The following is a 15,721-nucleotide window of genomic DNA, read 5'->3' as shown; positions in this document are numbered from 1 at the left end:
CTATGTCTTTGAAACACACGTAATGAGACAACAAATGGTGCCTCAATCGAACGACTGCATCATTTCACTTACCGTAATTTCGGCCGCGTCATAGCCCGGTAATTCTTTGCGCTGTCATCACTTCACCATATCTCGCAAATGTTATTTCGGAGTGAGCGCAACCGTGCTCAATGCATGCACCTAGTGCAACTGGGTTCGCGACAAGTACGTCACTTGTTATTATTATTATTATTATTATTATTATTATTATTATTATTATTATTATTATTATTATGTTATTCGTGATGAGTCACTAACCCGAAAAATATAATGCACTTGCTTGAGCCTGAATGAAGCGCTTACCGCATTCCCGCTTCGCGGACTAATTCTAGAAAACTGATTTCATTTTCTATATACGCACAGTCCCGACTCGATGGTCGGCCGCGCGTATTTCTGTCGACTTTGAGGCACGAGAAACATAATAGCACCAGCGCCCACCTCTGAGCCTTTGCGCGTGCTTAGATTGGCAAGCACGCAGGTTGGCGGCACTGTAGCTTGTAATACTTTTTCGAACCTTCAGAGCAGCGATCGTTTGTGCCCTCTGTCGGCCTATGTACGTCATCGCTGATATGCGCTGCGAATGCACATGGTAAGGACGGCGCGGATTATTTAGGCTACTGAGGGCTTGCTGGTGGTCAGGATGTTGGCATTCGATCGTAAATGTGTTATTTACAAGCATTAGCAACAAGATCTTGCGACACGCACTTGACAAATGTTGCGTACCTAATTGTAGCGCATGCGATACATTCGGAATCGTTATGGCGCAGCGTTAGCGCTCGTTCAAATACTGTTGAAAATAATTATCAGAACAGGAAAAAAAGCTGCCGTCACTGAAGTTGTATAACCGTCCGTATAGATATTATATGCTGTACACTAAGTTACTCGGAGCTAGAAAGCCAACGCGAACGCCTAAATCGCACCGCCTTGTTATGCGTGCATTCACTCTGCGAAAGGTCGTCAGCTACGCTCGAGCGGTGTATGCGGCGCCACGGTCGGGGAGGGAGCGTGAAAGAGAGGAGAAATGAGGAGTGCAGGCGGAGGAGGAGAGTGTCGCTACTTTACGAAGTTTGGGGCTTTAGGTTAAGCGAGCTAACGCCTTCCCCTGGCACGCTATGCGGGCGAGGAGCGAAGGAGTGCGAGGAGGAATAGGGTGCCTCGATGCGCGCCCGCGCTCCGTAACCGTTGTCAGATGGGAAGAGGACTCGGCACCTTTGAAGCCGCCGCGTCCATGAGCTTACATGTACTCATCAACCCAGCATCATTCGATACATTGACCCCGGTTCCCCCCCTCAACCCGGGTTGACTGGGCGGGGGACTTTGGTTCGGGCCAACGGTCCTTCCCGGACAAGGGGACTGTTATGGTGCAGCAACACTGAGTTACTGCACTCAACACACAAACAGTCATGTCGGTCTTACAGGGCACAAGCCTGACTGACCCTCGGACTGCCTTGATGCCAAGGCATACAACCATGGAGAGCACCAAAGCCGTCCGCGGAGCAGCGCGACCACTGTTAGATACGGGACCTTTGCCTGAGCCTCCTTCGAGTTCACCAGACCACATCGAATCGCGCCACAGCTAATTAAGGAGCGCAGAAGCACGTATACCACATTCCCGAGGCGCGGCACGTGCAAGCAAGTTGGCGGCCCCCACCTCGTACGCCGCATCTGGAGCTATTCACTGCTTGACTCTTCCCGAAAGTGAAGCGAGAGAGAGCCTGGCACTGTTCCAGGTAACGTGGGTCCAAGAGGCAAGATGGGTGTAATGCACCGTGAAGCCCTGGCAGCAATCCCCCCCCCCCCCCCCGTCCGCCTTTGTCACGGTAGTTGCAGACCGGGATAGCAAGACCGCAGAGAGAAGTAAACACTCGGACAATTGGGGACCAAGGAGCGACCCTGTCCGCCGGGTGTGACACAATCGCACGGGCGCCTACCATTGGCCGAAAATGGCGTCACCTGAGCGGGCTCGCCGATTGGCCGAAATTGACGTGACTTCGAGACACCGAAGGGCTTAAAAGCCAAAGACCGGGAGCATTGCTAGAGCATTCCTTCATTGATCTCTTTCGAGCTTCTTGCCACGGGCCGCAGCGTCCGAGTTGCTGCCGGCCCGTAATGACTGTATGACTATTAATTTCTTGGTTGTCTCACTGTAAATAAACCTCCAAGTTTTTCATCCCTACGTCCTCCTCAACTCTTACACCACCCATGAGTGCGCCACCACCGGTTCCACTCTGGGTTCCACTGAGCCAAACAAAACCCCGTAGATCGACTGGCACACGCGGCCGAGTCGAGCGACCTTAGGAGCATGCATCATAACTTAATGGATAGCTTTCCAGCCGGAGAGCGGACGCACATCGAGGCACCCTAAGGAGGAAGCGCAGCGCGCGCCACCTGGCGGGGCGTAGCCCCCTAGCGAGCGCCGCATGAAGCGCACCTTCTCTGGTGCTGACGTCAGAGCATGTAACGAGCGCGCGCAACTGTTGCGCGCAAGCGAGCCTAGCCAGCAAGTGAGCGCCAGGAGGAGCGAGACAGGAGGGAGTGACGTCATATCCGCTCTGCTAGGCAGATGCTTAGTCTTTTACAGGCAACTGTTTCCCATTAATTAGCCGGTTAAATATCATGCCACCTTCTTGTGTGTGACGTCATTACTTAAGATTTCTACTTCGGTGTTTCCAGGAATTTCTCCAAAGTCTTGCTCACGTGGCGGGTCTCTAAAGTCTACGATTCTTTGCTTTGGTGTGCGGTAACCAGTGATTTCTAATTAATTCTAATTATTCCAGACACTTGAGTAACTAAACTTGTTGCTAAACTTATGTTCTGATATCATATCTATAATGAAACCCATGAATTTTCTACTGTACTTCTTATTTTTATGATTTATTTTCAATTTCTTCCCCGGTCGTCTCGGGAGATGAACAAAAAATGCTGCGCAAGAAACAAGCGTGTCACTCTATGCTCGTGCCACTAATAAACAACATACGCTGTCCCTTCCAAGAGTTTGTTTCGTTTCGCTTCCGAAACACTGGCGCATACCGACTGGCGCCAAGAAGCAGGCTGCGGGGAAAAAGAACTTTTATATAACCAATGCCTTTTTAAGTGGGCTGATTATACATATATAGCTACTACATTTAAACGAGCAGTCTCAAAAGCTAAGGAGGATTATGATTCCAAGCACTGCTCATATCTTTCGAAGTCTAGCAATAAAAAAGGCCTGTTTAAATTTCTTCGATCCCGTAAAGTTATACCGGCGCCCGTGAATATCGACTCTGTCGTTCTATCAAAAAAAAAAAAAAATAATTATTCGCATCACTTGAGCAAATTGCCCAAGGACTTGCGCGACGTTTCAAGCATAAATTGCCTATAGGACTAAAGAAACCTCCGAGTTTGTAAAAGTAATAGCGACGAGGCTTGAGGGCATTATTAGTTCGTTACAGGCGTCAGCCCCAGGTCCAGATGGCATTACAACAGTAATGCTAAAAGTTTTGTTTGATTATGCGCATCAGGACCTGCTCAATATAATAAATTTCTCTCTAAAAAATTCATAGGTTCCAAGGGAGTGGAGAGTAGCTAAAATTATTCCACTATTGAAGAAAAAAGCAGCTGGACTTGACTTAGACAACATAAGATCAATTTCTCTTACTTCCAATGTCGTCAAATGAATAGAAAGGGTTGTTCACTGCCGTATAACAAATTTTATGCAGGATGATACCCTTCTCTGTCCTTGTCAGATTGGATATCGTCTCGGCCACTCCATATGGTGCGCCCATGTAGATGTAGAGAGCCGCATTAAACTTGCTCGCCGGAAACGAGAGTACGCAGCTTTGGTGACGCTAGATGTAGCAAAAGCATATGACTCTGTAGAATTTTGCATTCTGTTCGATAAGCTTCAGTGTACGAATTTCCCGAAGTATTTAACCGCTTGGATCTAGGAATTTATGAGGGATAGAGAGTTTTATTGTTACCAACACGGTATTTCGACGTCTAAACACAAGCAGACAAGAGGTGTACCACAGGGTTCCGTTCTTTCCCCTATATTATTTAACATCTTGCTAAGCACAATTCCTTTGTCTCCGGAAGTACATGTTTATGTTTATGCGGACGATGTCGCGTTTTTTACATCCGCAAATAATATACATTCACTGCACCAGTCCTTGCGGAATTAGGAATGCTGGAGACATGGCTAGAGGGGTTATGTATGCCGGTATATATTATCAAAAGTGCGGTATTAGTATTCCAGTTAACTGCACAGGTGCATATATCTTTACAATACCGAAAGGAAATAATTCCTCAAGTTGATGTAGTCAAGTACCTTGGTGGTATTTATGATGGCAAACTCACCTGGCGCAGTCACATTGATCATATTAAAACAAATGCAGAACCTGCCGTAGCTATATATATGCTCCGCCGGCTCAGCCACCGTTGTTCTGGACTACGCAGGGATACTTTACAGATGATATATAAGATGTATATTCGGTCTGTATTAGAATTCGGCTGTGTAATATTTTCCGGTGGTCCCGCCTACAAAATTAAACCTCTCATATTCTTAGAAAGGGAAGCTCTTCGATTATGCCTAGGGCTACCTAGATTTGTTACCAACACTGTTTTATATCAGGAAGCTCATATACCCACCCTAGATTGAAGATTCCGCATGCTTACGGTTCAGACATTTTTAAAAATTTATGACTTTTTAAAAATACGTAAGCAGTATGCATTTATCACTGAACCGTCTGAGTTTTTTCAAGTACTGTGGTCGAGATTAATATTTGTGCAAGCACAGTTACAAAAGTTGGATGTGTTCATACGCCAAGTTTGCCATTCAAGTGATGCCTTACCAGACCCCCAAATTGAGCTCGAGCATATTTCCAAATCATGCTAAACTATTACCAAGCAGACATTTAATTAATATCTTACACGGCCACCTAAACCAGCTAACCACTGACAATGTATAGCTACTGACGCTTCTGTGTGCAATGAGAAGGCAGGAGTGGGGATCTTCTCTGAATCTCTTCAATGGTCTTACTCCCTTCGCCTTCCTGACTTCACACCCATATTTCAGGCGGAATTATTAGCGATTATATTAGCATTACGAAAACTCCCCCAAAATGACCCATTAGCTGTTATTGTGACCGACTCGCTATCTGTATGCACAGCACTTACTGCATCTTTGAATTCAAGAATTCAATGAACATTTTGTTCGATGGTGCCTCCGTACGTACGGAAAGTATGTTTGCTTTGAGTACCAGGACATCGTGGGTTGCACTTGAACGGAATGGCTGATTCGCTCGCACGAGCATCCCTCCATGGCCCTATCATATCTGTTTTCCCGACATCAGCTTATGTCACCGCGGCTAGGTACAGAAATTTCTCTATATCGCAAAACTCTGCAATATCCATGCAAACACCGTCTTCTGAATTCCACCATCTTGGCTTCCCATGGAATAAGAATTGGTGTCCATCAACGCACTTGGAAGTATTTTTTTACAAAATTGAGTATCGCCTCCAAATTTTTACCTACACAGGTCTGGTCTCGCTGTCCCCTATATGTTCTTTTTGCAGTGCACCTGAATCTATCGAACATTACTTTCTCTCGTGCCGGCCGCTTTCTAAGACAACAAAAACTCTTAGAAAGATAATTTAGCAAACTTGGGCTATTGCTCACTTCACCAACAATTCTTTCTTTTGGGGCGACTTCACTGGGATCCAGCCACAGAGATGCTTTTCTTGCAATTTACAATATTATTAGAGAGACAAAAAGATTACCTTGCTGAAATTCTAAAAGCATAAATTATTTCTATTTCATTTATTTATGTTAACTTATTTCACCAAAATTCTTAACAATATTTTCATTGCACTTCTAAATTACAGTTCTTTAGTCCCACGCTCCACTGTTCAAATCTAGTTTTGCTTTAATTCTAACCATACGGAAAACCAAGAGTTAGTCTAACGCTGTTCCCGTCTGCGTATTTTCCTCTTTCTCAACTCTTCGCGCTGTGTGCTCACACCATGCACGCATACCAACTCGTCCAGTTTGAAAATGTTCAGCAGTAGCCGACTTACGACTCTGTCGCTTAGAAAAGAATGTAGTTTCTTTGCGTTTCGCGTTTTTAAAGCGTTCGCATTAGGGGTGTCAAAGGGAAAAAAGTGTATGCGTGAGAAGTGTGGAAAGCAGGTCACGTGGTAGAGGAAGTAGTGATTGGAAAGCTTAGAAGAGCGTTTATGTGTGTGTGTGTGTGTGTGTGTGTGTGTGTGTGTGTATGTATGTATGTATGTATGTATGTATGTATGTAAATTACAACTGACGTTGGTCTGCTCCTGGCGACCGTCAGTTGCACTGTGTACCGGAGTGAGCTCCTGAACAAAATACTTTGCAATGTGGTTTGCGCCGTTTAAATCATGGATCCGGGACCTCAAAGAGGTGTGACGTAATTCTAACGTATTTCTGCGGCATTTAGCCCTAAATCGCTACTGTGTCTTAATTTCTTTGTCTTTTGTTTGTCTCTTTTTCTTCCTTTTTCTTTTTAATGTCAGTATTGTAAGGCTGTTGCAGCAGTCACCTGACAACTGTTTTTATGTGCTTTTCTCTGATATTCGCTGACGCAATATTCTTCTCCTTTTCGAAAACAAAAAATGTTGACGTCGTCGTCTTCTTTTTAAATCGCAAAAGATGAAAGGGAAATCTGAAGTAACTCTTCGCCATGGGGGAATGTTATTAAAAAGCACTTTAATCACTGAGAGAGCGAAAGAAAAGCATCAGAACGTTTTTGCATAGCGATGCACACGATCCGCTGCCGCGATGCTCGCGCCCGAGTGGCCACGTCAGCATCATCTACAGAAGCCATCCGTGTGCAGGTAGGAGCTTGCCGATGCAGATCGCAGTATCGAATCGCATATGCGGTATGTAAAGTGCTTTATTAGCCGCGTTTACCTGAATGCGACAGCATCGCATCTTCCTTCTAAAGTATCACATCCATGCAAACAGGCATGGAGCACAGGAAAGACGCGTCGCCTTAACGCCAGCATGTGTAGGTCAAGAGCAGAAATGGACGTTAGGAAATTCATGTCAGCGCTGACGCGTCGCGTAAACATTGCGCGCTAGGAAATGCGATGAGGCGCAGATGTATGCATGTCAATAAGGCTATTGTTAAATTTTACTGAAAGTGGCAAAACGAAATGCTGGGCGCGATTCCTCTTAACTTCAGTGCCAAAGGCAGGGAAGTAATATAGTTACGGGCTAGAATAATGCATTGCAAAGCCACCGGAAAGCTATTTTTGGCCCAGAAAATGATTCCCCTTTGTCCTTGTAACACTTCTACTACGGTGCGTGACCTATGTTATCGTTTGTCTCGCAGACTACACGCAACTGAAAGCTCCCGATGACATCGACAACATGACGAGCCAGTTGATCGACGGCTCGTACTCGCCGACGAAAGACGTCATGCCGAACCCGTTTCATTACCGTATCCACCTCACCCGGGCCGACAAGATCAAGGTGCGTTGTAGTGATCTCCACGCATGCCTTGTGTGTCTGCTCTTCTACCTGTTTTATTGTTTTGTTCGGAAGCGCTGATGGCACCCTGCTACAAGCTTATCTTCAGAACGCGGAGGCCTCGCCGCAGAAGCTACGAAATTACAGGACAGGCACGGGTGCTGCCCGTGCGAATACACGGGAGGCCTTCACCAAACCACATAGCACCGGATTATGCCCCGGTGGTCTTTTCTTATCACTGTAGAACTGTATCAAACCAACTAGCCCAAAAGTGTGTAATCCTTTATTTATTTCCTCACCTCCTTTGGTGTCATATTGGAAAAATCATTCCTAGTGACTTCAGGAAAGTATAATCCCTGTAATAAGAGGTTTAGGATTGCCGTGTTCGTGTAACTAGGCAGTTATGCTGGGGTTTGGGCTCGCGGGTACCAAGAGCCTGGAGTTTCGTTTCGCAGGTGAGCTGGTTATCTCGTTCATTTTTTGGGATTCACGAGAGCAGGGATCCAGACAAGAAGAATGTCTTACAACGTATCGAAAAAGCTACAGGCCTGACGGCCCTTGTCGGTAATGGGTAGCTGGCCGCTACTTTGTTTCTATAGGATGTACATAACCGTGTCTACAAGGTAGGGGTGCTGACGCGGACACGTAATGTAGTTTGAAACTACAAAAAAAAAAAAAGTAGAGCCCCTAAAATGCAAACCTGTATCTCTTGTTAAGAAAACAAGACGAAAATTACTAAGTTTCGTTGGTAAATTACAGACCTGGAACACCAAGAGAGGTCAGTATTACCGTGAGCGGCGGCGTATATAGTAAGCCAGAAAATACTCAAAAACCAATAACGGGTGGCGACGCCACCTTGAACTTCCCGCACTAAATACACGTGATGTCATGGGATTTTGAAGTGCCTGCTTGGGATTAGTTCATCGTTAAACGACGCTTACGTTGTATATTCTGAAGGAACCAAAGACTGAACATAATGAGTTTTGATAACGTATTCTACGTATAAAAATACAGAAACAAACAATATACTTGATATCCCTGACGTCACGCATGTAATCGGCGCTGTGGTTTGGTCACGAGACTAAAGAAAACTAAACTTTGGCCCATTATCTTTGCTAGTAATCAACCCTTTTCCGCCAAATAAATGCATGCGGCGTTTCAACAGAAGGCTTCACCAGTTACTCATTAGTGGCCCTTCATGCAAGTGCAACGTAGTCTTGCATTAGCAATGCCAGGTCCTTCCTTGTATAGGAATGGGAACGCCTAATCGGCATCGAAGCAGTGCTTACTGCAGGGATGAGAACTCAAACTTTACTTGCTGATACCTGTTGAGGAGTTCTGTCGAAGAATGTGTTCAGTGATAGCTTCTAGGTGTCGTAAAATCTAAGTAGGCAAAATGGAGTATTTTTTTGATGGTATTGGACGCGAGTGAGTTGTTCGGTTTCGTGTCCCAATGGCTCCATATGTTTCATGCCGGAAATTGAAGTCCGTGCCACACGTACCGTAACGTAGTTGCATTTGTAGTACAGTTCCTAATTCAGCGTGTTCCTATTTCACAGTTCCTATATGTCATTCCAATAACCTGTTCACGATAAATAACCCTGAAAAAATCAAACTGCAGTGTATACTATGTGCAAAACTCAACGTTCAGTCACATGGGTCGCGCAGCTTAGGACGAAAAGTGGTCCAGAAGCAATTGTCAGTGACATGAACGAGAGTGTTTTGTTAAAGTGACCGTTAAAAAAGAAAAGAAAAAGACTGGTGGGGTAAGGGGGGTTACAACAGTGCAGAAAAATGATACTGAAATGTGAATATAGTGCGCTATTTACACTTGCGGGGCAAGCGTATTATCCGCGATAATGTAAGCTTAAGGCTGCGAATTAGTCCAACTCCTGTCATTCTTGTTGGGGTATCCTAATATTATTTTCATTTCCATTTTGAGTCGATGGCACGTATAACGTATTGCGCCGTCGTGGCATTTGAAAAGACGAACGCAACTCGTGACGTCTCTCTCTCTCTCTCTCTCTCTCTCTCTCTCTCTCTCTCTCTCTCTCTCTATATATATATATATATATATATATATATATATATATATATATATATATATATATATATATATATATTCATTTGCGGATGTAACGTCACACTCGGTTTTGTTTTTGTTGCACTCAAAGTACCCCCTACCCATCACACAGACGGTGCCAGTGTCAATCAACAGCCATGTGTTGAATGTACGGGCTTCTATGGAACCTTTGCTTGCAACACCTGCTTTGCGGTTCCAAGAAGCTGCATGGTTTCTTTCTATTACTTTGCCGTTACTCTTGCCAGCGAAGTTGTGGTACCTATGCGGTGAGGGATTCTCGGGAGTACAATGGAGTGACTGACAGCTGCGAGCGGGGTCCAGTGTGCACGCTGGGCTTAGTGTTCTGGCACGCAGAGACAGAATATTATGAACTTGCGCGGACTGTCCTGTCCATTTTTTCATACGTCCCGTCGTCTGTGCTGTTTCGCCACAATATCAACTTGATACCACGCTCCAGGTGGCCCTGATGTCGGTGTTCGTGGTTCCGGTACGCATCGTGTTAATCATATTCTTCCTGCTGCTCACCTGGTTGGGCTGCTACCTGGGTCAGCTTGGCCTTTCGCACAAGGACCGCACAGGGAAGCCACTCACGGGATTCCGCAGGTGCGTTCGCCATTTGGCGCAAACGGGCATGCTCTCATCTACCACCAGCATGCCTGCATGGAAATACACGTCTCTCTTGCCGCACGTTTTTTTTCTTCGTTTTTTTAAAAATCCTTGGCACTTCCGATATCTGACGTCGTTTAGCGGCAGTGGGCGAATCTTGGAGATAAACTATCTCACGGTGTTCGACTAAAAAATAGCCGTTGTCCCTGTTTGCGCAAGTAGCCAGCATAAAACTCGTTAAAACGGACGTTTGGGCGAGTTGGTAAGCCATAGCCATCAGCGCTCATCCGTGTCGTTTCTCCGTGCTGTCCCCGTCAAAACCGCGCTGTTCTGTTTCAAATATAGCCAGCATAGCTGTGTCTTTCTGGTGTTCCTTTGAGGCTTTGCCATGTGTTGTAGGGCTCATAAGCCATAAAGGCACACGTCTAAGGACAGAGGTTGTTTCCTAGTCAGGAAGAACTGCTGTTAGCTTTCAGCTTAGTTTTGTAATTACTGCCTCTTCTACAGATGGCATACAATTTCATTTGGATGACTCATGTGAAGGGTGTCCTGAAGATTCCTGGCCTACCCTAGAAACAAGCAGCTTGTGTATCTTAGTATCTCTTACTTTTCAACACTGGCCTTTAGTATGGCCATGCAATTGCTCCACCGATTCTCCGGTGCTTTGATCCCTGCAGAAAAAAAAAATATGAAGAAACGGGAACTTTGGTCCTCTGCAAAGCGGGTCGCGGCATCGATGATATCATCTTCATAGGAAACATGGACTCGAGAGAGTTCTTTTTTCATATGAAAAGGTGAAAGTGCGATGGTGGGAGATCTGGCCCTGATGCTTAATCACAGAAACTTGTGGGAGTGAGTTGCATCCACCCTTATGGCGGCGCGGTGCGAGGGCGCATTGTCCTGGTGAAAGTTGACCCCCTTCGAAGCAAAGCGCGTCGTCTGGCTCTGCCTCACGGGTGAACTATGAGGACAACCTAACATTTTATAGTCTAAGACCGCCTTCTCTGCAGGAAATCCACGAGCAGCATATGTCCTCCTGAGACCCCTTGTACGTTATATTTAGGGCCCTTCGTTTTTGGGGGGATAAAAATGGGGTGGTATTTTTGAAAAGGGACATTGGGGCAAATCGGGGGTTTTGTTGTCTGGCAGTCCAAAGCTTGGTTTTCTTTATGGTAACATTTACAAAAGATTAATACAGGCAATTACCTCCTTTTTGACACAAACGTCCTATTTAAACGAGCGAAATCACGCACAGGAACATGTAATGACTAAGAGAGCCGCTCGCAAATCACGTGACGAACTCCTTGGCAGGCATTATTAATACATTAAAAAACTACATTATCAAAAACAGTAAATAGAGACGTGTTTGGCTATCCCTTCTTAAATTTCTGTGCTTTTTTAAACAAAGAAGCACAAATAGCAGTGCACACGGGCATGCTTCACAGAAGGTGTGATGTTTTCCTTATCTTTGGAGAACCTTGTTGACATTATCATATGCATTGTGAGCATTTATGTCGGCCATTGTAGGCCTGTCGGGCCTTTCGTTCCTTTCTGTTGTCCTGTTTTACGGGTTCCGATATACGCTTTCGCAACAAAATTAATGGAATACTAACTAGCCGAATCAGCCACTTTGAACATAACATAATTGGTCAAACGTCCTCTCAACGTAACAACTATACCGTTCGTAGTGCAGAGCAAAGTCACAGGTGCGTTCGCTTCCTAGCACATTACTGCTGTTTACATGCGCGTGACGTGCCGGAAATGCGCTAAAATGCGCAATTGTTGTTCTCATGTAAACGCGGCTATACTAAAAATCCCCGCCCAAGCACTCCGTACAGATGGTTAATCAGCGAAGCTGAAACGTGCGGCCCCGGTGCTTATCACTGGGTTAATCCCGACGGTTCATTAAACGACGGCTTGGGCTGCCGGATCCTCGCTACGCAGTTGCTGCTTGCACTCGGCTGCACGAGCCTGTTCTTGTGCCCGGGGTGCAGCACCGGCACGGCGTAGACGAGCTCGTTCCTGGTTCTGCTCGCGGCGTTGCTGATCAAAAGCTGCGTACTCTTAAGGAGTACGTATGACGCGTGGCCTACCTATTTCGGAGCCAGAGAGAAACTGCTGCGCGCGCGCTTGGCTGCGATGGAGAGCAACGACGTCACTACTGGCGCAGCTAATCCAACACCACCTAGATAGCACAAGGCCTTTTCCCTCCGATCCATGATGTCATGTTACCTGGTGCGACTGCCGTAGAATCTAATGGAGATGTTCCCGAATAGGCAACAGTGATTTTAACGTCACCACTGTCATCACGCTAGCCTTGTCAATGGAAATTTTGGGACATGTAGCGTGACGTCATAGATCGGAGTAAACAGGCCTTGTGCTATCTAGGTGGTGTTGGCTAATCGCGCGCCATTTTCTCTCTCTCTTCTTTTTTTGCGCATGCGCACGGTGTTGCGCAGTAAACGTTTTCGGTGTTCTCTCTCTCTTGTCCGGCTTATTGCGCTGTTCTTGTCCTAAAACACTATATTCTTAATTAACAATATGATATATCTTGACAACTTGCTCACGAAAGGTGGGCAGCGTTCATTAGTCTTTTGACACCTGCATTTATTATTAACGTTTACGAAAGGGCAAAGTTGGGGAGAAATCGGATTTAATTCGATTTTCATTAATCTTGTTCGGGGTGCAGAAATCTGGAATTATAAGATTTTACTCGAAAGCGAAGGACCCGAATTACGTATAATTGCACGTTGCTTTCAATCCTTTTCAAAGTATTCATCCCGCATATGAAATCAGATGCTTGCAGAACTGTACAGATGTGACTTAGGCACATGCTTGCCTTCAGCGTTCGAGAAAATTTACATATTTTGTTTAGACCGCTGTGTCGTCGCAGTTGACGAAACGCACCCTTGAAGTGCGTCTTGAATACCGTGCGATGGTAGGAAAAATCAGGATGGAGAATCAACAAGGGGGCCGACTCGCCACACGATGTTACAAAACCAGCTTTTACCGCAACATACATCAGACGGTTTCTTTGGCCTCATACACGGAGATACGTTCGCAACGTACCAGTGTATAAGAACCGACATGAGAAAAACTATACTATGTCCTGGAGCCTTCTTCGGGCTGGCACCGGCTGGCCTTCCGCAACGTGGGTAGCCTTCTATGCTCTTCCGTCCATGCTTAAATGAAGTACCCACTTTTTTACTGCGCTATAGGTGAGGGCTTCCTCTTCCAGCGTCTTCACAATGTCATGAACCGTAGTTAGTCTTTTCCAGGATAAAAATTCAAGCCATTCCCGATACTTTGAAGTTCACCGTTTTGGTTTGACTATGCCCATCGCCACAATCTGCCAGCGGTCGCCACGATGAACATGTCCACAGAGCAAGCGCTAGTCTTTCTTATACGACTTCTGAAGAGCAATTCTGCGGCAAAAAAAGTTTTACGCGTTAGGCCGAGGACTTATGGGACAGTCTTCCACGGTAAAATATGAATCCACGCGTGGCGCCATTCTGGCCAAGACAAGGCGAATAAAAAATGTTGCGGTCGTTCTATAATTTAGTTTGCCGCAGTTACTGCTTGCGCATGCAACAGGCACAACTTCGTCCCTCTGGTGCTTATTCGGCGCTTTGCCGTACAAACTCTGGCTTCGGACGGGGTTCGTTAAGAGACGTGTCCAAGGGAAAATATTTGCTAAGCTCTGCAGAACGAAACTTTAACGCTGCCTCATATTGCCCAGAAAGCGAGCTACCAAGGGTTTGCGCGTGTGGAATTCTCCGGCGCGTGCGTATGTGTGCCCCGGGACGATAGTGTGCCGCCACTTCTGTTTTTGCGGGGTGAGGACGACGCTTCGTGCGTGCCAAGGAACTTGGTTCCCCGTCCGCGCCGCGCTCCCGAGGCCGAGGGCAGCGCACCCCCCGCTAGCCTCTTCGCGGCGACGGATGTTGCGTCTCAGAGGTCGAGTTGTTTGCACAGCTGTCGCAAGGAGCAGCCGGCTTTCCGGGCGTGCGCGTCTCTCTAACTCGGTTTCCTCCGACAAACTCAGCTACGCTGGTTCTCTAAAAGCGTTCAGTGTTGCCTTAAACTACATGAGTGGTGCGGCGGGCCTCTCACGCGCACACATACGCGAAACATTCGGTTCGTGTCTTGGATATTTTAATAATGTTGCCTGCCGTCTTTTGACTATAGCGCACGCACGCCGACCAGTCGCGAACAGTCATTGCGTGCGAACAGCTTCTTGAATTCAGCTTCTGGTTGGCTGACATCAGTTTTGGCTTTTGCACTCTTTCACAATATTTGCGAGACAGCGCCCGTGCAACCGTATGCTGGCTGCGCGGTGCGCTCGACCGCATAGCGAGTGCGTGTGGCGGCGTGGCTTACCTCCGGAACGGTGAAAATTTCGTCCGTATCCACCGCCCCTAGGCCCACAGTGCTTAATTATGCGCGCAGGATTTTAAAGAACGGCTTAATTAGAAACCGTTGGCGGTAGCTGGCCTCCTTTCCGCATTTCTTCATTTCTCCCTTTCTCCACGGAGACTTAATACGCACGGTAGGAGGAGTGAAAGGGGCTGGTTGAGGAGCTTACGCAGAGCTTTGTACCGCCTTCGGGTGCCCCCCCCCATCTTTGTTCCCGATGTTCGACACAGTCTCTGGCTACCTCACAGTGGCGCCTGAACGATTCCTCGCTGATTTTGAAAAACCTTTGTACCTTATAGTACAGGAAAGGCTTCCTTGAGGCAGCTTGCTCGGTGAGGAGAAGGCGAAGAACACACTCGGGTATTCGATATATCTTGAATGTTTCTCTTTTTCTCGATGCGTCTTGCTTGTCGGTGCGAAATATGACTGTTCCCTGTTACCATTGCATATAAAGGACCGTAAAGATGAGATTAAAAATATATATATATGTGCAAAGGAAATCGGCAGTCTAAACAATCGTGAAACCTTCCCGCTGGTTTACAGGCGCGTTTTATTTTAATGAAGGTTATTGTTAATGCACAGGCAAACCATTCATGAAAGCCAATGTTGTTGCGCTTCACTCTTTATAGTCGTTGTTAAGAGACATGAACTTGTGGACGGCGAGAAATCGTGGCGTCATTTTCCAACTCTCGACGCTTTCACCTCTCAACGCCTCTCAGACGATTGTGCGGGAAGTGCGTACTGTTTTGCTCCGATATTTACTTACTCGAACAGCCACTGGCCTCCGTGTCATGCACGCTCCGTACGTCCGCAGCAACTCGCGGCAGACATGCACTGTGTGTACATTCAAGCAGTCAGAGATAAGGGGTGGCGATTGGGTTCGGCGGTAGCAGGGCACATTTCATGAGGCGCTGTGCCACTTCGGTAGCATACACCTACATTGTTTACTGGATAATCAGCGCGACACACTCTTGTTTTCAATAATATTAAGAAGTGTTCTAGACGAGTTGATTGTTATTGGGTCAGTTGGGCTTTCCATAATTGAACTAGTAACTTAGCGCAATAAAAACCACATAGACAAGAAAGGTGTCCAC

General features: G+C 46.4%; 1 protein-coding gene across 4 annotated transcripts in view; it reads left to right on the top strand.

Annotated features, from left to right (window-relative positions):
• Positions 1–15,721, top strand: part of LPCAT (lysophosphatidylcholine acyltransferase) — a 165,305-nt gene that overhangs the window by 70,807 nt on the left and 78,777 nt on the right. For all 4 annotated transcript variants that reach the window (XM_050195298.3, XM_050195297.3, XM_055062709.2 and 1 more), the window contains exons 2-3: positions 7,386–7,525; positions 10,063–10,208. In XM_050195298.3, coding sequence (XP_050051255.1) covers positions 7,386–7,525; positions 10,063–10,208 — 286 coding nt within the window. The remainder of the gene's footprint in view (positions 1–7,385; positions 7,526–10,062; positions 10,209–15,721) is intronic.

This window comes from Dermacentor andersoni, chromosome 1 (genome assembly GCF_023375885.2).
Source record: "Dermacentor andersoni chromosome 1, qqDerAnde1_hic_scaffold, whole genome shotgun sequence".
Taxonomy (NCBI): domain Eukaryota; kingdom Metazoa; phylum Arthropoda; class Arachnida; order Ixodida; family Ixodidae; genus Dermacentor; species Dermacentor andersoni.
This window is presented reverse-complemented; position numbering and strand designations above follow the sequence as displayed.